General features: G+C 47.6%; 1 protein-coding gene and 1 long non-coding RNA gene across 5 annotated transcripts in view; one reads left to right on the top strand and one right to left on the bottom strand.

Annotated features, from left to right (window-relative positions):
• LOC129052306 (uncharacterized) overlaps positions 1-9,466 on the bottom strand; it is a 35,994-nt gene extending 26,528 nt beyond the window's left edge. Inside the window, exons 1-2 of the long non-coding RNA XR_008517292.1 lie at positions 8,859-9,466; positions 4,682-4,806 (exon numbers count right to left, since the gene is read on the bottom strand). This is a non-coding gene — a long non-coding RNA (uncharacterized LOC129052306). The remainder of the gene's footprint in view (positions 1-4,681; positions 4,807-8,858) is intronic.
• The window catches only part of URB1 (URB1 ribosome biogenesis homolog), a 118,888-nt gene that overhangs the window by 34,854 nt on the left and 64,261 nt on the right, over positions 1-19,773 (top strand). For all 4 annotated transcript variants that reach the window (XM_024239472.3, XM_063720872.1, XM_002830634.6 and 1 more), the window contains exons 16-27: positions 1,522-1,638; positions 2,089-2,227; positions 2,983-3,153; positions 4,180-4,376; positions 6,167-6,385; positions 7,583-7,762; positions 9,253-10,108; positions 11,522-11,723; positions 12,345-12,528; positions 15,609-15,667; positions 18,231-18,424; positions 19,609-19,719. In XM_024239472.3, coding sequence (XP_024095240.3) covers positions 1,522-1,638; positions 2,089-2,227; positions 2,983-3,153; positions 4,180-4,376; positions 6,167-6,385; positions 7,583-7,762; positions 9,253-10,108; positions 11,522-11,723; positions 12,345-12,528; positions 15,609-15,667; positions 18,231-18,424; positions 19,609-19,719 — 2,629 coding nt within the window. The remainder of the gene's footprint in view (positions 1-1,521; positions 1,639-2,088; positions 2,228-2,982; positions 3,154-4,179; positions 4,377-6,166; positions 6,386-7,582; positions 7,763-9,252; positions 10,109-11,521; positions 11,724-12,344; positions 12,529-15,608; positions 15,668-18,230; positions 18,425-19,608; positions 19,720-19,773) is intronic.

Here is a 19,773-nt window from a genome sequence, read left to right as displayed (position 1 = left end):
GTCAGGTCTTATGATAGCAGTAGGACATCTAGTCCTCATTTCTGCTCTGCAACAAACAGCTTGGGGGATGCACTGTGTTTAGGGTACAGAGGTTTGACCTTTCACTTTTATTTGAAATGCTGATAACCTTGCTGCACTTACAGCCTTCTGTCTCGAGCTGCTTAAAGAATGTGGCAGTCTAAGTCTTGACCTCCATAGATTGCCATTTCCTTCCAGGTAGTGCAGCTGTGAACCTGACCGCAGCTAGATTTCGTGATCACTAACTGCAAATAGGTGAAATTGGCACAGTCAGGCTTTCCTTCGGTGCATGCTGTTGCAGGGCTCTGTGCCGTGAGGCCTCTTAGACTCTGAGTTTCTGCTGTCAGACCATTTAGGGAAATCATTTTGTCACTTCTGCACATTCAAGTCCTGCCTCATACCAGTTTCTCTTCTGTTGGAATAGTGAGTCTTGAGGTCTACATTGAAGTGATATGATGTGACTGGCTCGTGACCTTGGAGAATTTCATACAGGCTGAGGGTTGAGTAGCTGTGAGGGGTCAAGTTTTACACATTTACCTGGATCTTTGTGAAAATCCAGAGGTCTTTGGCTCCTAAGTAGCAGCCAAATTTTTTCCCTTCTTTTTATTTAGGAAATGAGGATAAAGGATAAGTAGCCTTGAGAGAAGTGATCATATTGTCTTTTTTGTTTGTTTGTTTGAGACAGGCTCTCACTCTGTCACCCAGGCTGCTGTGCACTGCTACAATCACGGTTCACTGCCATCTTGACCTTCTGGGCTCAAGTGATCCTCCCAACTCAGCCTCCTGAGTAGCTAGGGCCGCATGTGTGCACACCACCACTAACCTGGCTAGTTTTTTAATTATTATTTTCTGTAGAGACAGAGTCTCAACTATGTTGCCTCTGCTGATCTCAAGCTCCTGGGCTCAAGCAATTCTCACACCTCAGTCTCCTGAAGTGCTGAGATTACAGGCATGAGCCCCTACGCCTGGCCAGATTTTATTGTCTTTGAGAGAGCACAGAATGATTTGCTTGTTTCCCTCAACAATGGGGATGTTATGTTGAAAGACTAACTTTCAGAGAAAAATGGGATGAAACTTTCACCCCCTGCGTGCTCCTTGGGCGTGTGGTGCTGGAGCACAATGAAACTGCTTGACCTCCGACAGAAAGTGGGTCCTGTAGGCTGGGTGTGGTGGCTCATGCCTATAATCCCAGCACTTTGGGAGGCCAAGGTAGGCAGATCACTTGAAGCTAGGAGTTTGATACCAACCTGGCCAACTTGGCAAAACTTTATCTCTGCTAAAAAATTAGAAAAATTAGCTGGACATGTTGGCACACGCCTGTAGTCCCAGCTACTCAGGAGGCTGAGGCAGAAGAATTGCTTGAACCCAGGAGGCGGAGGTTGCAGTGGGCCGAGATTGTGCCACTGCACTCCAGCCTCGGTGACAGAGTGAGGCCCTGTCTCAAAGAAAAGAAAGAAAGCACGTTCTGTTCTGACTTTTTCACCAGTGCCTACTTTCTGGCAGATTCTGCGGGACACAGGGGTGTTTGAGCACACCTGGAAGGAGCTGGAGCTCTGGCTGGAGCATTTAGAGAACACCACAGAAGAGGACAAAGAGACTGTGATTCAGTTTCTGGAACGCGTAAGCACATATTTCCCACATAAAGGAACGTTCTCAAAGATAATTATATTAACTTCTTAGCGTAATCGAGGCATTTTTGATGCACCAGCACCAAAAGGCTTCTCATCCTGGCTTACTTCCTAATTCTTGCTGAGACTTCAGAATCTACTTAGTTTTAGAATCTGTAAAATAGGTATATATTACAGCATACTGTTTCATTTCCTTTTGGGAATTTGTTTTTGCATAGGGGAATAGGTATACCAAAAGCGATATTAAAAGTAGTACTATAGTAAAAGGAGATTTTTTTTAACTCCACAATAAAAAGTTTAGACCCAACTTCATAGTAAAACTATTCTGATTAAGGATTGAACATAGTATCACTTCCCTTGATTTTGACCAGTGACATTTTTTGGCTTCTTCATTTCACCTGTGACCATCTGAATGCTTTCCATTTGGCTCTTTAATGCCCAGATTTTATTGACATTGGTGGCGAATCCCTATTCATACACAGACAAAGCATCTGACTTTGTCCAAGAAGCAAGCACGCTGCAGGCCACTATGTCGAAGCAAGAAGCCGATGACATGAGCATTCCCATCTCCCACATTGACGGTATGTTCCATTCTGTTCTGCGCTGCTCAGAGGACTGAAGACCAAGCCACAGTGACGTGTTAAGAGATTGAGAACAAGAACTGCACTAATGCCCTAGGCCAAGTGCACACAGTCCCTTTGCAGCAAAGACCAGCCTGTTCTGGAAATAATCTCCTTATGTGTTCATGTAATGGGAAACACTTGTTGTTTTATTTGCGTAGTATTTACTGGGTGCCAGGTAGGGTTTTAAGCTCTTTTTAAGTCCTAACTCATGTAAATCTCATAAGCAACCCCAAGAGAAAAGGGTATTATTATTCTCCTCATTTTATATAGAGATAAAGCGGCTGAGGCACAGAGAGGTTTAGTATAATAACTTGCTCAAGCTCATACAGCTACTACATAGCAAAGTCAGGATTAGAACCCAGGTACTCTGGCTCTGGCCTGTGCTTTAACCCTCACACTATTTTGCCTCTCAGATTTTGGCTTGTTTGCCTGAATATCTGGGTTAAAGTTCCTGGGCTTCTTGTGTCACTTGAGGAAACTTCAATCTATTATCACCTCAGCTGAATATCCTGCATTTTATCAGACAAAGATATGAAAGATTTCATAGGCAATGTCTTCGTCTGTTTAGAGTCAAACTATATTAAATGCTCCCCCCGAGAAGAATTTGGCTTTTTTCTTTTTGCACGTATTCTGCTTCTGCCTCCCTGTGGGTATTTGCAATGAAACCCTTCAGTGGCTCTCACATCACCTGGATTCTCCTCTTTCTGTCTCAGATGTTCTCGACATGGTGGATGTCCTGGTGGAGGGCAGTGAAGGCTTGGATGAGGAAATAGGGTTCACGTTAAATGAAGACATGATCTTGCTCACGTTCCCATTCAGTGCTGTGGTCCCTGCGGCCCTGGAAGCCAGGAATAAGTTGCTCCTTGGGACCGGCAATGAAGCAGGTACCTGTGTATAGTCAGGATGTTCTGGCTGCATCTGGCCAGCTAGTCTTTGCAGGGTGGGAGGTGGGATTCTAGGGGCTCTGGGATCAATTGCTGAGAATCCAGGGCAACAGGAGGTCAGAACCCCCAGAGTGATAGCTACCCAGCCAGCAGAACTAGGAGCACAGGGGTAGGGATCTTGGGGCTGGCTAGGCTTTTGGGAAATTGGTCATTTGAGCATGAGTCTGAAATAATGTGTTTGCCTGGCTGCCCAGACAGCCCCTGTAACATTGATGTTTTTTCGTCAACATTTATTCTTGATACGTTGATGCAGAGGATGAATCCTTCATACTTGTTGAATTTTCCAGGCAACTTAGACCCAAGGAAGTTCTCACAGATTATAGTAGCATGATTGGTTGGGAGAACTCAGGCTTTGCTGCAGTAACAAATAAGCCCTGACTTGTCAGTAGTTTAATAAATAAGGGTCTGTTTCTAGACCATGCTATGGTCCAATACAGGCCAGGTGGCTTTTCTGGTTGGCTGTCCTTCAGGAGGTTGGTCAGGGATTGAGGCTGCTCCCATTTTGTAGCTATGCCATCTCAATTTATGGCTTCCAAGATCACCATGGAAAGGGAAGTGGAAAGGGTGGACAGTCAAGCAAGAGGTGTTATGGCCTGGAAGTGACTAACCAGGCGTGTGGTCCCAGCCTACACGCAAGAGAGGCTTGTGTGCTGAGGCAGTGTAAATGGATTGGTGAGCACCTAGCAAGTCCTGGTCCCAGGTGGCTTTTGCCTGGCCTTTTACATGCCGGGATGTTCACTCCTGGGCCTCGGGAGCGGATGTCTCACTTTGCTCTGTATGTTTAATAAAACAGAGCCTAGTACAGTCTCCAGTAGTAGCACCTCCTTCCCTGTGGTTATGTGTCCCCTCATGGAGTTGCATGAATTTTTCAGGGTCTTGCATGTATGTGAAAGAAGGTGGCGTTGGTAGGTCACAGAAGGGTGGGCCCAGGCAGCCTCTTCCCACATGCATCTCGTTCCTTTGCAGCGGAAAACGTTGTGACATATCTGACGGCGGTGCTGACTGACCTCCTCCACACCCAGAGGGACCCCCTGGCTCTGTGTCTCCTGCTCCAGGCATATGACAAGCTTGAGCCTCCATGCCCGGTGCCTTGCTGCCACCAGCTCTCAAGGTTTAACAGATATTACAGCCTCTGGATCCCGGAGCAAGCCCGAGAGGCCTGGGTGAGCTGCAGCCACAGCTGTGGTCACTGTTCCTGTGCAGGGTTCTTCCCAGGGTCCCAGCTGGCTGGGCCACAGCTATGCAGTTGGTAGCCAGACAGCCTGCAGGGTGAAATTTCTTACCCTAAAGTCCCCTGCATAAGAGAGGAAGCTAAGTAGTATCCCTGGTTCTCAGCTAACATAACTGAACACACAGGACTCAGTGATGCAGCCACATTAAATTTCTCATTGGCTCCCTGATAATGACAATAGGTTAATTCCTCTTCCAGCCTGGGGCAGGAGCGTTGCCTCTTCCTTTTTTTCCTTACCTTGTTATCTGTGCGTGCTTGTCTCCTGGCTCTCCTCTGCGGACCTTAGCATGGCCTTAGACAAACTGTGCTCAGCTGTCACACATGGCCCCTCAAGGCCTCCAACAGGGTCTCTTCTGCTAAAGCTGGGGAAGGAAAGGAAAAAGTATATTTTCTTTTGCTGGGGACTACATTCTCGTAATGGGATTCTGGCTCCAATGCAGAGTATTTACAATGCTGTGTGGGGCACGAAATTTGTGGTATGCGTTTTTGTGCATTCATTTCATTTTAGCTGCGTTCGAAAAAGCAGACATCTTAGACCCTCCTTGTCTTGTGATATTGGTAGCAATAGCCAACAACGATTGCATGTTTTCTGTGTGTTTTTTGGAGGCATACCAGGTCCTATACTAAGTATACTACATGTATTTTTGGCCGTTTAATCCTCACTGCAACTCTGAGAAGTAGGCCGGGACTCTCACCATCCTTTATGCACATGGGGAAACCAAGGCCCAGAGCAGTTCCAACACCAGTCAGTGGCGGAGTCAGGATTCCGCCCAGGCAGTCTGGCTCCAGAGCCCTCACCCATAATGTTGTTGCCACCTTCCTCCACACATAGGCCACAGTGATAGCCAGACAGCAACTTATGTGACGGTATTAGAGGTTCTGTCCTGCCCCTCGTGGTTGCTTGGAGTGGGTGTCCACCTTCTGTGGAATAAGACTTAGCAGTGGTTCTCACCCTCCGGGGTGTGTTGGAATTCCCCAGAGGGCCCATTCAAACTTGACTGCCGGGCTCCAGCCGCACAGTGTCTGACCCGGCAGTTCTGGGTGGAGCCTGAGAATTTGCATTTCACACATGCTGCTGCTGGCTTGGGGAACACTCTGACAACCACCGAGTTTCAGGGCATGTTACAGCCTTGGGTTTTATTAGCCTAAGGAAGTCAAATGGAATTATAGCAACATAAGCCACGTGGAGTAAATAAAGAAGGCAGCTTGGTAGTAACGTTAGAAGATATGAATAACTTCAGTTTGAGGCAGAAGGGCTCCAGAAATTTCTCTGTGTTCTGCCCATCTTCTGTCCTTCTAACAAAATATTCGACCCGCAGCTCCTGGGGAAGGTCTTCCGAAGGCAGGCCACTTGCAGAGCGGGCTTCTCTGTGGGCTGATTTCCCCCTTTCTAGTGATTCTTGTGATTCACATCCTGCCTCTGTCATACGTGGCTCCTGCCTGTGGGACGGGCTCCTGCCTTGTTCTCCAAGGGGTGTAGAAGCAGCATGATTTGGGCCTTCACATGTGGTCAGTGGAAATGCTCTAGGAAAGTACGCATGACATGGTACCAGAACTTACTCTACTGAAGTAAAATGCCATGCGGTCCCGTATTCGTTAGTCTTATCCCAGCATGTGCTTCTTTGTGAAATGTCCGTTTGTTGTGTGTTACCCGTGCCTATGACCATTTTCATCTGTGGTGATGTGTCTTTCTCTTCCCCGACCTTTTGCTGTCTGCCTCAGCTGCTGCAGGCACAGGGCAGCCCCTCGCCCCCTGCCCTTCCCTTGGCCTCCTCCTTCACAGCCCTGCTGCAGGCAGCCTACGAGAGCCAGGCACTTCAGGACGAGCACATCCAGGCGCAGCTGCAGGCCACCATGCCACGCCTCTCCATGCAGCAGGTCCTGCGCGTGGCCAAGCAGGTGCTGCTCTACCTGCGGAGCACCGTGGAGAACTTCGGCCAGGTCAGCGTTGCCCCCATCCTCCACAGGCTCTAGAGCTCTGCCACCAGAGAGCTCAGCCTTCTCTGAGTCGGGCCCGCAGCTCAGCATACTCTTCCTCCCTGAAACTCACTGCAGAGGCAGTTTAAGTGCTGTTCTGTCCAGACCTCAGCTGCAAACTGTTCGTATCCCTCAGCAGCTGCAGATGGGAGCCAGGTCAGCCTGACTTTGTTTTCAGGGCAGCTCTGGTCAAGACAGAGCCCTTCCTACAGTAGATTGGGTTGGTGGCCCTGCCGGGCCTTCGTTTTTTTGGTCACCAAGTCTGGAGTGCAGTGGTGCATCATAGCTCACTACAGCCTCGACCTCAGTGGACTCAAGCTACCCTCCAACCTCTCAGCCTTTCAAGTAGCTGGGACTATAGGCATGCACCACCATTCCCAGCTAATTTTTGTGTTTTTTGAAGAGATGGGTTCTCGCCATGTTGGTCAGGCTGGTCTCAAACTCCTGGGTTCAAAGTGATCTGCCTGCCTCAGCCTCCCACAGTGCTGGGATTGCAGGCATTAGCCACCGTACCCAGCCCTCCCTCTTTCTTTTTCTTTTTTTTTTTTTTTTTTCCCTGAGATGGAGTTTCGCTCTTGTTGCCCAGGATGGAGTGCAATGGCAGGATCTTGGCTCACTGCAACGTCTGCCTCCTGGGTTCAAGCTATTCTCCTCCCTCAGCCTCCCTAGTAGCTGGGATAACAGGCACACACCACCATGCCCGGCTAATTTTTGTATTTTTAGTAGAGACAGGGTTTCGCCATGTTGGCCAGGGTGGTCTTGAACTCCTGACCTCAGGTGATCTACCTGCTTCAGCCTCCCGAAGTGCTGGGATTACAGGCGTTAGCCACCGTGCCTGGCCCAGCCCTCCCTCTTAAGTTTATTAGTTTAGTAGCTGGCTGATGAATTTCTGTTCCTGATGTGGTTCGAGGGATTTTTAAGTTTTGAGGTGGGCCTGTCCCTTTCAGTTTAGTCAAAACAACCTTTGTGTTTCACCAAGGCTTAGGAAGACACATCTCTTACTTGAGAAATGGCGTTGCGTTGACGGGGGTCTCACACACTCTGTGAGGAGTTGCCATCTCAGCCTGCCTCCTGCTCTGAAAACGCGGGCCCTGGAAGTCACTGCCTGGTGGCTGTGAGCCCTTCTCTTCCCTGCTGAGGCTCGTGCTCTTGTTCTCACAGCTGGGCAGAAGTGCGGGCCCGCCCCTCCTGCAGCTCTTCCTGGATCTCCTCAGGCGCCTGATTGTCCACTGTGAGCAGCTAGATGCCCAGAACCAGCAGAGATGCGGGGCCGCCCGGGCCGAAGCCGACCTCTTCCTGGACATGGAGTCCGTGGCCTCACTGGAGTTGGCCAATGATCAGGTACCACCACAGGTCGCCTGGTAGCCTGTTCTCAGAGTCATGGGCAGTGGCTTTCTCTTCACTTCTGATTAAAAACAAACATGGGTCCATTGTGGGAAAACTGGGGAATGCAGAAACTACAGCAGAGATAATAAAAACTTCTGGCACCCGCCCAGCTTGCGGTTTAATTTGGGCATTTCTCTTTCCAGTTGCTTTTCTGTGCACAGTCAGCCTCCCTGCAGACAGCTTTCTCTCACACTGTGTGAGGTGAGCCTGCTGAGAAACAGTGTGAATAGCTGCAGCTTGTGTTGAGTGAAAGGTGGGCAGCGGGTGCTGTTTTTCACAGGAAATACACACAGGAAATAGACTGCTCCGAGAAGCAGCAGCCTTTCTGTCCTGTTGGGAGTCTTGGGAAGCAGGCTGTTTAATTGGGGCCAGGATGACTATTTCTGTCACAGTTTGCCATGTAACCTGTTTTACCGGGTTCAGGAGGCAGACATGTTCCTTGTCTCACAATCTCATTGAAATATACACTTTTTTCCTTTGAGCTCCGAGTTGCCTTTCTGGGAGGTATTTGCTTGGGTGGGACCACCTATTCGCCAGTCAGCGTGAGGCAAAGCATTCTCAATATGTAATCGTGCTTTGCTGTTTTTAACTGGTAAAGCTTGAGTGGAGACTGATAGGCTCCTCTTTCCTTCCCTAAGAATAAATAAGGAAAGAAAATTTCTTTCTGTCTTTGGGAACTGGTGGAGTGTCGGCGAGGAATCGGTTCAGCAGGGTTGTGAGGAACGACTGAATGAAATTATTCTCTAATCCAGCAAGGGTGCTCAACTGCGTTCTGCTCAATGTTTACTCAGTTGGCCAGGTCAGAACTAGTTTGGGGGTTTTGTGGGGTCACTCGAGGCCCAGTTTCCTCCTGACAGTGGAGACAGGATTACTTTCAATTCAGGATCGTAGACACACGGTGGTGTAATCCCAACCCACTTTCCCCGGACACATGGTCTCATCTAAACTGACATCACCCCAGCTGTAAGTAGACACCCATGTCCCTCAACCAGATTTATTTAGGAGGGCAAGGCCGCTGAGGAGAAGCCAGCAGCTGATTGATCTTACTCACCTGGTGGTGTTTCTGCACGGCCCGCCCCCCACACTGAGTGACCATAGAGAGCACTTTTCCCATGCTGGAAATTAACCCAGGCTGCGTTCTTCAGACACGTGCTCACAAATGTGGGTGGGGCACCAGCCAGGTCACAGTCCAGTCCTTCCGGGGCAGGTGGAGTGCCTCAGGCGATTGTGGTACAACTGGATGACAGCTCTGGCTGGGCTTGGCTAGGACGCCTTGGGCACCCCTGAGGGGGGCATGGAAATGTGGGCTTGAGGATGGAATGGATTAGGAAAGGGGCCTTCTGCTCTCTGTCCCGCTAACAACAGTGAATACTTGTGTGGCAGCTGCCGCCCCTCTCTTAGCCCCGTGCCTTGTGTGACGTCTGTGCCTCATCACTGCCTTTCAGACGCTGGAGGAGGTGCTTGTGGCCATCCTCAGGCACCCCACCCTGGAGGGCTGGTTCCTGGCCCTGGAGCAGCAGGCCCTCCCGCCGCACACGCTCAGCCCTGTCCTCGTGAAGCTCCTGGCCACCCACTTTAGTGCAGGGGTCCTTCAGCTGCTGGCAGCAAGTGCCCCGATCCTCCGGAACATTGGGCAGCTGGGCCTTCTGGCCAGGTACTCAGAGGCCATCACCCAGAGTGTGCTGAAGGAACTTCAGAACAGGAGGGCGGGCCCGGCCACATCACCACCAAAGACCCCGCTGCAGCTGGAGGCCCTGCAGGAGCTGCATCCATACATGAAGGGTGCCCAGCTCCGTGAGGTCACCCTGGCCTTGCTGAGCCTGCCTGAGACACGCCTCGTGACCCAGCAACGCACGAAATCCCCTGGGAGAGAAAGACACCTGAATGCTCTTGGGAAGACCCTGGTGCAGCTGCTGACCTGCAGCCCCCAGGATCAGCTGCAGAGTGGTGAGCTCCTGTGGTCCTCCGAGTATGTGAGAGGCCTGGGGGCTCTGCTGCCCACGCTAGCAGTGGATGAGCTGGACACGGTGCTCCTCCACACTCTGCAGAGAGACCCTGTGCTGGCCCCCGCAGTCGGGGCTGATCTGCTTGACTACTGCCTGGCCTGGCGCACGCAGGCGTCCCTCAGCATCGCTGCCCTGCTCCTCCGGGAGAGCTGCACCCACCTGCTGTGGTTCGAGCAGTGGTGCCTGCGGGCTGGCCCAGGGCTCGGCCTCCAGGGGGACCTGGATGACTTCCTCCCCCTCATCCATGTGTACCTCCAGTGCAGGGTGCGGAGCCACTTCACACGCCCAGCAGGAGGTAAGGGAAAGGCTAGCTTTGGGCAGCTGGGAGTCTTAAGTTGCACGGGCTAAGAAGGTGAACTGCATGGCCATTTTTAAACCCTAGAAATTCAGGTTCTGGGATGTGGGTTAGTTTCCAGTGTCTGACACAACTCTGAAGATGGAGAAAGATGGAGTAATTCTCCCCAGTACCCTGTCTCCCTTCAGTCTCCCTACTTTGTGGCTTGAGGCACAGCACCTTGTGCCCCATCAGGTCTGAATTCCCCCATGTGAAGCTGGCGGGAGTTGGGTACAGTAGCTGGGGTTATTTAGGGCTGTCCTGTTACGTTGAAGGAGTTCTTGGGCGCCAATCCATCCCATGTCCCAGGGTTCCCTGCCCTCTGGGGAGATGTTGGTGAGTTGATGTTGAGTCGAGGCGGCCTGGGTTCAGCTCTCTCTTCTGTCTCCACTCACTGGGTTTCAGAGCTGAGGCACTTTTTGATTACCCCAAATTTGATATAATTCCCTTTTGTTGAATGCATGGATGATTTTTACTCACCAGTTTGCCTCTGTTTTGCATAACTTCCTATCATTGATGACAGAGGTTTTAAAAAGTAAATAGCGCCCTGCAACTAGGAATCTTCTAGTCAGTGGTGCTTGACATACCTGTCCTTGGGCACTTAGTCCATTTAACATTGGTATAACGGAAGACCTGAGGCTGAGTGATTTATAAAAAAAAGAGGCTTATTTGGCCCATGCTTCTGCAGGCTGTATAGGAAGCAAGGAGCTAGCATCTGCTTGTGACGGCCTCAGGTTGCTTCCACTCATGGTGGAAGAAAAAGTGGAGCCAGCTCTGCAGAGATCACACGGCCAGAGGGGAAGCAAGAGGCACAGGAGGTGGCAGGCTCTTTTTAACACCTGGCACTCTGGGAACTGATAGGGTGAGCCAGAACTCATTCACTCTACCACAAGGACTGCACCAAGCCATTCATGAGGGACCTGACTCCATGACCCAAACACCTCCCATTAGACCCCACCTGCAACACTGGGGATCATATTTCAACATGAGATTTGGAGGGGACAGACATCCAAACCATAGCAGCTACCCTCCCTATTCCATGGCTTTGAAGAATGAATCCCATATGAATTGAGAACCTTGGCACTCGTGGTCTCATCATGAGCTTAGAAATAGCGGCTATAGCCAGGGCCCCTGGATTGAAGAGTATACATCAAGAGTGTTGACTGATGAGATAGGGGAGGACCCTTGAAGGAGACAGGTGTGCCAGTTTCCATGGTGTCAGTACTCCTGCTGTGACCAATTTCAAGCCACCAGTGTGGCATCACCAGGGTCACAGGATACCTAAAATACAGCAGCCAGTTCCTATGAGCTGGTCCAAGCTGGCTCCAGCCCACCATTGGGTGTGATGACTTCTCCTTTGTGTCTCTGCCCTAGTGTCTTCCGCTGTCATTCCTGTCTTGAGGAAGACCCTGTGGAGGCAGCTACAGAGCAGGCTTCTTAGCACTGACAGTCCCCCAGCGTCGGGGCCATACCAGGAGATCCTGGCACAGCTGGTCCCGTTTGCACGAGCCAAGGATCTGAGTGTACTCATGGACCGCCTGCCCAGCTTGCTTCACACCCCAAGCAGTCACAAGAGGTATGAAGGCTTGGGTTGGTTGCAGGATGTTCTCCTCTCGGCTTCACTTTTCTCTTTTTTAAATTCATGGAGTAAGTCATTGAAAAACTGCTGCATTACTGTTATGCCCCATCTGTGATCAGGCAGTTGCTATGACAATTCTACTTCCAGCCATCCTGCCTGGAGCTTGTACATCTCTACAAGTAGATGGCTGGGTCGGGTTCCCTGAGAGCCATGGATCTCAGCTGGGGGTGATTTTCTCCCAGGGGGTGATGACAATGTCTGACATCTTTTATTGTCACAACTAGGATGAGGGGGTGTTGCTTCTGGCTTCTAAAGGGTAGAATTATCTGTCCCATAATGTCAGTAGCACTGAGGTTGAGAAACCCTGATTTAGAAAAAGTCTGGACATACATATCCTTTTCCTGGTGTACTAATAGTATTTCCCTTGCTTGTAAAAATTTTGGTATATCTTTGGCATTTGAGTAAGAGTCCAGGAAAGCCTGTGATTCCTGTGAGTGGGTAGTGTGGGGAGCAGGACTCAGCATCTATCCCATATGGCTCTTTGTGATGCTGGATTATACGTAAAGTCAGAAGGATTTAAGCCTGCTCTCTGTCTCTGACTCTCATCTCCTGCTGCAGGTGGATTGTGGCCGACTCCATTTCAGCAGCTCTGGAAGGGTCAGCAGAAGAGCTGTGTGCCTGGAGAAGGACCCTTTTGGAGTCCTGTGTGAAGTGGCTGATCGTGTCTTTCAATGGTGGCCAGCAAGATGATAATACTCAGGATCAGGAGAAGGAAATGCTGCTTAGATTAAATGCATTGTTGGTAAGTGTCTTTTCTTAGAGATCCAGTTTAAATTTATGTGGGAAAGAGTATGCTAGACAAACCAAGCTATAGATGCATTTCAAGCCATGTGGCATGAATATGGCCCCATAGGAAATGAGAGGGGCTGTGTCTGGAGCAGAGTGGCAGATACTGGATAACCCCAGAATTGATGAACCATCTTTTATCAGGAATGGATGTTGGATTTTGTCAAATGCTTTTTGTCAAATGCTTTTTTCCATTTAGAGATGTTATATAATGTCTTGTTTTTTGATTAGTCTACTAATAAGATGAATTATATTAACAAATTTTTTAATGTTAAACCAACCTTGCATTCCTGGGATAAGCCTGCTTGATTTTGATGTGTTATTTTTATATATTGTTTGATTTGTTAATATTTCGTTAAGAATTTTTGCATCTGTGTCCATGAGGGATATTTGTAATTTTATTTTCCTGCAATGTCTTTGGTCTTAAGGATTAAGTAATGCTGGCCTCATAAAACAAGTTGGGAAGTTTCACTGGGTATGAAATTCTAGGTTGATAGTTTTTTCCTTCTTTAAGTATTTCAAACTTCTTGTTTTTCTGTCTTCTGGCCTGCTTTGCTTCCAGTAAGAAACCTGCCTTTCTTGCCTTTGTTTCTCTGTGTGTGGTATCTTTTTTCTCTGACTGATTTTAGGATTTTTTTTTGACATGGTTTAAAGCAGTTTGATAATGATACACTTCAGAGTAGTTTTATTCAAGTTTCTTGTACTTTGGGTTCAGTGAGCTTCGTGGTCCGTAGGTTTATAGTTTTCACAAAACTTAGAGATATTTGGCCATTAATCCTCTCCATCCAGTGGGTGGCTTGATGATGGAATGACAGACTGGGCTCTTTTAGAGGGTTGCCTCCCTCCTTACCTGCCTTTTCTTTTAATTGAGGTAAGTTTATATATTTTGAAATATACAGAAATATGTGTACTTCATGTATCTGTGTACCCCACATTCCTATCCAAGAAGATTTTCATCATCCCAGAAAGTTTCTTGTGCATCTTCTCAAAATCCCCTTCCCTCCAAAGCAACCACTCTTTTGATTTCTGTAACCCTGAGGTTGTTTTGCCTGTTTGAGACCTTTGTATACTTGGAACTGTGCAGTATAATCATATAGTGTGTCGACTGTGGTGCGTTTCACTTCTTTAAGTTCAGTGATGCTTTCCAGATTCATCCATGTGGTGGGAATGAGTAGTTTCTTACTTTTTGTTGCTGAGTAGAATTCCACTGTATGATGTCCACCCTCCTCTACCACTCATAAAATTTGGAATTACTGGTTTTTGTGATCATAGGGCTAAAAGACATACTCATTGCAAGTATTAACACTGCAAAAAATAGAGAAGAAAACAAAAAAAAACTCCCACTACCCAGAGTCTATCTCATTATAAGTTTGGTGAATTTCCCTCTAGAAACCTTGTTATATATCTGCATGTGTGTGATAAAATTATGTATAATTTTATGTATTAATAGGATATTATGCATGCTCTGTGTAGCCTGGTCTTTTGTTTGTTTTTAGCGTAATACCATATTTAGAGATTTTTTTTCCCACCCGATGACTGTGGACCTGCTGTGACTTTGTTAGTGGTCAGTGGTAGATGGGTAGATGTACCATCACGTATCACGCAGTTGTATGATACTGGACCTGTGGGTGGTTTTCCAGTTTTTTATTATGATAAAGAATGCTGTGATAAACATCTTTGCATGGTCCATTTTTGCACACTTGGCCATTTATGTCCAGTTGCAGGAAATGCTGGGGGAAAGAGAACATGTATTTAAAAATGTGATGAGCCAGGCATGGTGGCATGCGCCTGTAATTCCAGCTGCTCTGGAGGCTGAGGCAGGAGGATCGCTTGAGCCCAGAGGTTCCGGGCTATTCCCATCAGGTTTCCACACTAAGTTTGGCATCAGTATGATGACTTCCTGGAGCAGGAGACCACCAGGTTACCTAAGGAGAAGTGAACTGGCCTAGGTTGGAAACAGAACAGGTCAAAACTCCTGTGCTGATCAGTAGTGGGATTGCGCCTATGAATAGCCATTGCACCATTGCACTCCAGCCTTGGCAACCTAGCAAGACCCAATCTCTTTAAAAAAAAAAAAAAAAAAGAAAAGAAAAAAAAAGTCACGACTGTAAGATATGCCTCAGCTGATGGTCCAGGATCTCCTTGGATTTCCTTGTGATTTCTGGAACTGTGGCCTCCACTGCACAGCCAGCCTGGCGGGAGGCGCCAGCCTGGCGGGAGGCAGCAGCCTGGCGGGAGGCAGCAGCCTGCACACACGTAGCCTGTAGCTGGTCTCTCTGGAGCCAGCATTGATGGTCCAGTTCCACAGACCTCTTCATGTCATCCAACCCTGTGTCCTGGAGGCTGGGTAAAGGTGTCACACTAGTGGTTTTCATTGGCTGTTTAATAAAAGGCTAATTACAAATCTATTAAGTGCTATTTGAAATGATAGACAAAGGAAAAAAATAACAGGACTACTCAGGAAATTTCCTTTGACTATTTGATAAACACAATTATGCTGATAAAAAATCAGAGCTACTATCAGAAATAACCAAACAATTTTTTTAAGTTAAAAAAAATCCAAAACCTTCATGCTCTTGTGGATTGTTTGGGTGACTGTGTTTCATATTTACTGAATGGCTCTAAGTGTAATTTCATATTCTGCGTTTTAGTTTTTGTTTTAAGATTAATCTTGGTTCTGCTCACTGTCCCTGTAAGTTTGAGCTATCACATGCTTGTCAAGAATTGTGCAAACAAGAGTAACTGCTCAGTGATTTTTCCCATGCACATTAATAAATTTGTGTGCCTATTCTATTAAAAAAAATAATAATAATTGCACAAAGAGTCCAGAACAGAACAGCTACTGGGTTGAATCACAAGTGTCAGTGCAGAAGGGGACACCGGCGCTCCTCTTTTCAACCCTTTGATCATGGGTTTTACAGAGGAGGAGTCAGGCCATGGAGGCAGACGCCTTTCTGAAGGCTCTGCAGCTGGGACCTTTTAGTATTTTGTAGACTGAGATGTTTCATGTGTATTTCTTACTTACTTTATTCATAGCATGCACTTAATGACATTGATCCTGGTGACTGGCAGAAATTCGTGAAGACGGGACTCAAGTAAGTTGATTTTATTTTCTTGGTGCCCTTCAGTAAAGGTGTGAATGTCGTTCATCATGCAAAGCCTCTTTTATAGCTTGTTATTAGCATAATTCATGTGGTGGAGCAGATGTCACCTCGTTTTTAGAGATAGAAGTTGGAGAAGTTAAATGATTTACCTCTTGACACAGGGTGCTTCTGATGATGAGAGAAGCGGTCTTTTAAAAGAACTATTTAAAGAAATACAGAAATGTGCAGAGAATAATAGTAGCCCCCACATTTAATACATGCTGACAGTTTTCTGTGTTTGTCCTGTTTCTTTCTCATCCATCTCTAACCAAAGGTCAGCACTCTTCTGAGGTTCTGCTTTGTCTCGTCAGTATCTTATTTTGTATTTTCATACACTGAGTGTTAATATGTTGTTAATATTATTTAGCGTGTTTAACATTTTACACTAATGTATCATTCTTTTTTTTTTTTTAATGTATCATTCTTTATACATCCTTTGGTTCACTGAGATGTTTCTAATTTATCCGTGTTGATACTTGTAGATCTAAGTCGTTCATTTTTACTGCTGTAGAATATTCGGTCTTTTGACTATATTTCAGTTTACTTAGCCAGTCCTCTACTGACAAATGTCTAGGCTGTTCTCCCTATTCTCCCCTTTACATCACATCTCTTTCTCCCTCCCTCTCTGTTTTTCTCTTTCTCTGTCTCATTCTATCATTCTCTCCCATTATAGTCTTGCAGTCTCTATCATGTCTCTTGGGGTGGATTGGGGACTTACTAGCTTTTAGTGTGGGTGCATCTTCAGTTCTAGATGCTCAAACTGCTCTCCAAAGTTGTTGAGCAAATTTTTTGTTTTTGTTTTTGTTTCTGAGACAGAGTTTTGCTCTTGTTGCCCAGACTGGAGTACAACGGTGCGATCTCGGCTTACTGCAACCTCCATCTCCCAGGTTCAAGTGATTCTCCTGCCTCGGCCTCCCAAGTAGCTGAGTCCACAGGCACGCACCACCATGCCCAGCTAATTTTTTGTATTTTTAGTAGAGACATGGTTTCACCATGTTAGGCAGGCTGGTCTCGAACTCCTGACCTCAGATAATCCACCTGCCTCGGCCTCCCAAAGTGCTGGGATTACAGGTGTGAGCCACTGTGCCCAGCCAGCGAATTTGTACTCCCAACAGAGTGTGTGTTAGCGTTCATTTTCCCTCACATCCTTCCTGACCCTTGATACATTCCAACTCTTCAGTTTGGGGCAATCAGATAGTCATGCATTATTTTTATTTCCCTGACCATCCCATGAACTTGAAACAGAGAAAAGTATTTCACGCAAGAGGAGAAAGAGAAGTGAGAGTGGGTACCAGGTTAATGACAACTATAGGTTACCATCACAGAACTATGACATTTCTTTCCATCTTAGGTTAAAGTTATTCGTATAGGACTGAAAAACACTTTCTTTAGAGCATGTTGCTTTCCTTTCCTTAGTGGGTTTTGAAGGGATTTAGGACATAGAAGGCTTCTGAACCATTTGATGGAAGTTCTGAGTAGAGGAGAGTGAGGAAGGAGGGAGGCCGGGCAAGGTGACCTGGGAGGCACTAAGTTGCCTCTTTCTCAGGCGCAGCTGCTCTCATGCCTCCTGGCATTTCCACTAAGCAGGAAGTTCGTTTGGTGTTTGAGTCATAAAGAAAATAAATGCACTGGGCCGGGCGCTGTGGCTCACGCCTGTAATCCCAGCACTTTGGGAGGCTGAGGCGGGTGGATCACGAGGTCAGGAGATCGAGACCATCCTGGCTAACACAGTGAAACCCCGTCTCTACTAAAAATATGAAAAAATTAGCCAGGCGTGGTGGCAGGCGCCTGTAGTCCCAGCTACTCGAGAGGCTGAGGCAGGAGAATGGTGTGAACCCAGGAGGCGGAGCTTGCAGTGAGCCAAGATCGCGCCACTGCGCTCCAGCCTGGGCAACAGAGCGAGACTCTGTCTCAAAAAAAAAAAAAAAAAAAAGGAAAAAGAAAATAAATGCACTGCATCCCTCCCTTGTTTTGAGAAGTGCTCCCTGTGTCAGTGGACAGACAGGACTGTGATAGAGCTATGCAGTGCCGTGTCAGTGGTAGAGCCTAGATGGTGGGTATAGGGTATTCGCTGCAAAATTCTCAGCTTGGTGTTGTTTGAACATTTTCTTAATAAAATACTGAGAAAATGGCTGGGCGCAGTGGCTCACGCCTGTAATCCCTGCACTTTGGGAGGCCGGCTCACCTGAGGTCAGGAATTCAAGCCCAACCTGGCCAACATGGTGAAATCCCGTCTCTACTAAAAATACAAAAATTAGTCAGGCATGGTGGTGCATGCCTTTAATCCCAGTTACTCCGGAGGCTGAGGCAGGAGAATCACTTGCACTTGGGAGGCAGAGGCTGCAGTGAGCTGAGATTGCACCACTGTACTCCAGCCTGGGCAATAGAATGAATGAGACTCCATCTCAAAAATAAATAAATAAATAAAATGCTGAGAAAAAGAATTTTTATTGTTTCCTGTAAAATAAATTTTCCTTTTAGCAAAGCTCTTTTCCCTTTGACTCTCGCCGCCTAGATTTCGGTACCAGGACCACACATTTTTAAAGACACTCCTCACCGCCGTACAGCTCCTGTACGGCCCAGAAAGCTCCGTGCGCACGAAGCTCATCCAGCTCCCGGTGGTCCACATGATGCTCATGCAGCACTCGCTGTTTCTGCCGACTCTGCTGAAGTCTGACAGAGAGGAGAGCCCAGACAGCCAAGTAAAAGGTGACCCCTTACCCCAACCCTTCCATTCCAGATCCAGATTTTATCTCCTGATTTCCTTACACTGGCTGCACTGAAGCTCATCTCCCTCCAGCTCTCGGAGCTAAGGAAGCATTGCCAAGACAGTCTCAGAATGTTTTATTTCTGTCAAATCCAGGGTCAAGAAATGTCTCCTCTGACTTGTGGTCAAACAGCAAATACAAACCTGTTTTCAAGGCCTTAACTGGCTTACAGAAGTTGTGTTTGAGATCTTAGTGCCGTATCATGGGCTCATGTTAAAATCTGGGATCGAGGGGAAGTCGCATGTGGGAAAAAAGTGTGGGTGTCTAACCTGAGAGAAATTGATTTAGTTGCATGAAATTTCTGCTCGGGAGGATTGAAACTTTTACCAAGGGAAAACGGTTAGAACTTGCCCATTGACAGTTCAGTGGTAAAGAACTTCAAAAGCCTAAGTTTAGGCCCCATCCCTAATTCAGTAAGGATTCACTTCAGTGCTCACAGGTCGGATGTCAGAGAAGATAATCCGAGGGTTCTTGCCCTCGTGACGCCACGCTCTGTTTAGACAGATAAAACTCACACCCGGAAGTATTAGCAATCACCACAGGGTCAGACTATAATAAACTGCTATTAATAAGTCGAAGACAGCCATTAGCCACATCACTGGTATGGGTAGTAGAAAAACTAAAAAGGGCTCCCCCATTCATTTCAGGCAAGAGTAGACAGAGTAGAGGCTTTGGTAGCACAGTCATGGGGAGAACATGCCTGGATTGAAAATCTGTATTGGCTTAACATTTGGGAGGGGGAATGCGCAGGGACTGAATTCAGCCTTGTCCAAGGCCTAGGAAGAAAGGTGATTGTGGAGGTGTCTTAATTGAAAAATAAGTGGGGGGCTGGGCGCGGTGGCTCATGCCTCTGATCCCAGCACTTTGGGATGCCAAGGAGGATTGCTTGAGCTAAGGAGTTCAGCCTGGGCAACATAGCACGACCTCATCTCAAAAAAAAAAGGAAAGAAAATAATAATAACAAAAAAATAAGCGAGGAAGGGATTAGATGGCAGTCCAAACACCAGCATTATTCAGAGGAGGAGATTTCCAGCATTTCAGTGTTGCCTGGAAGGCTCTCTCCTCTACTGGTATTCAATGTGTCTGCCCCACCATGCCATGTGTTTCAGGGTTGTTTTCTTGCAGAAGCACTGGTGGACCTGATGTTGACGGTGGTGGAGATGTGCCCCTCTGTCTGTGAGAGCAGCCACTTTGCAGTGCTTCTCGGGGCCTATGGCGCCACTCTCAGTGTCCTAGGTGAGGGTGTGAGGGCTGGGTAGTGTGAGCAGGGGGAGGGAGTGAGGGCCAGAG

This window comes from Pongo abelii, chromosome 22 (genome assembly GCF_028885655.2).
Source record: "Pongo abelii isolate AG06213 chromosome 22, NHGRI_mPonAbe1-v2.0_pri, whole genome shotgun sequence".
Classification (NCBI taxonomy): domain Eukaryota; kingdom Metazoa; phylum Chordata; class Mammalia; order Primates; family Hominidae; genus Pongo; species Pongo abelii.
The sequence above is the reverse complement of the archived record's forward strand: the minus strand, read 5'-3'. Positions and strand labels throughout refer to the sequence as shown.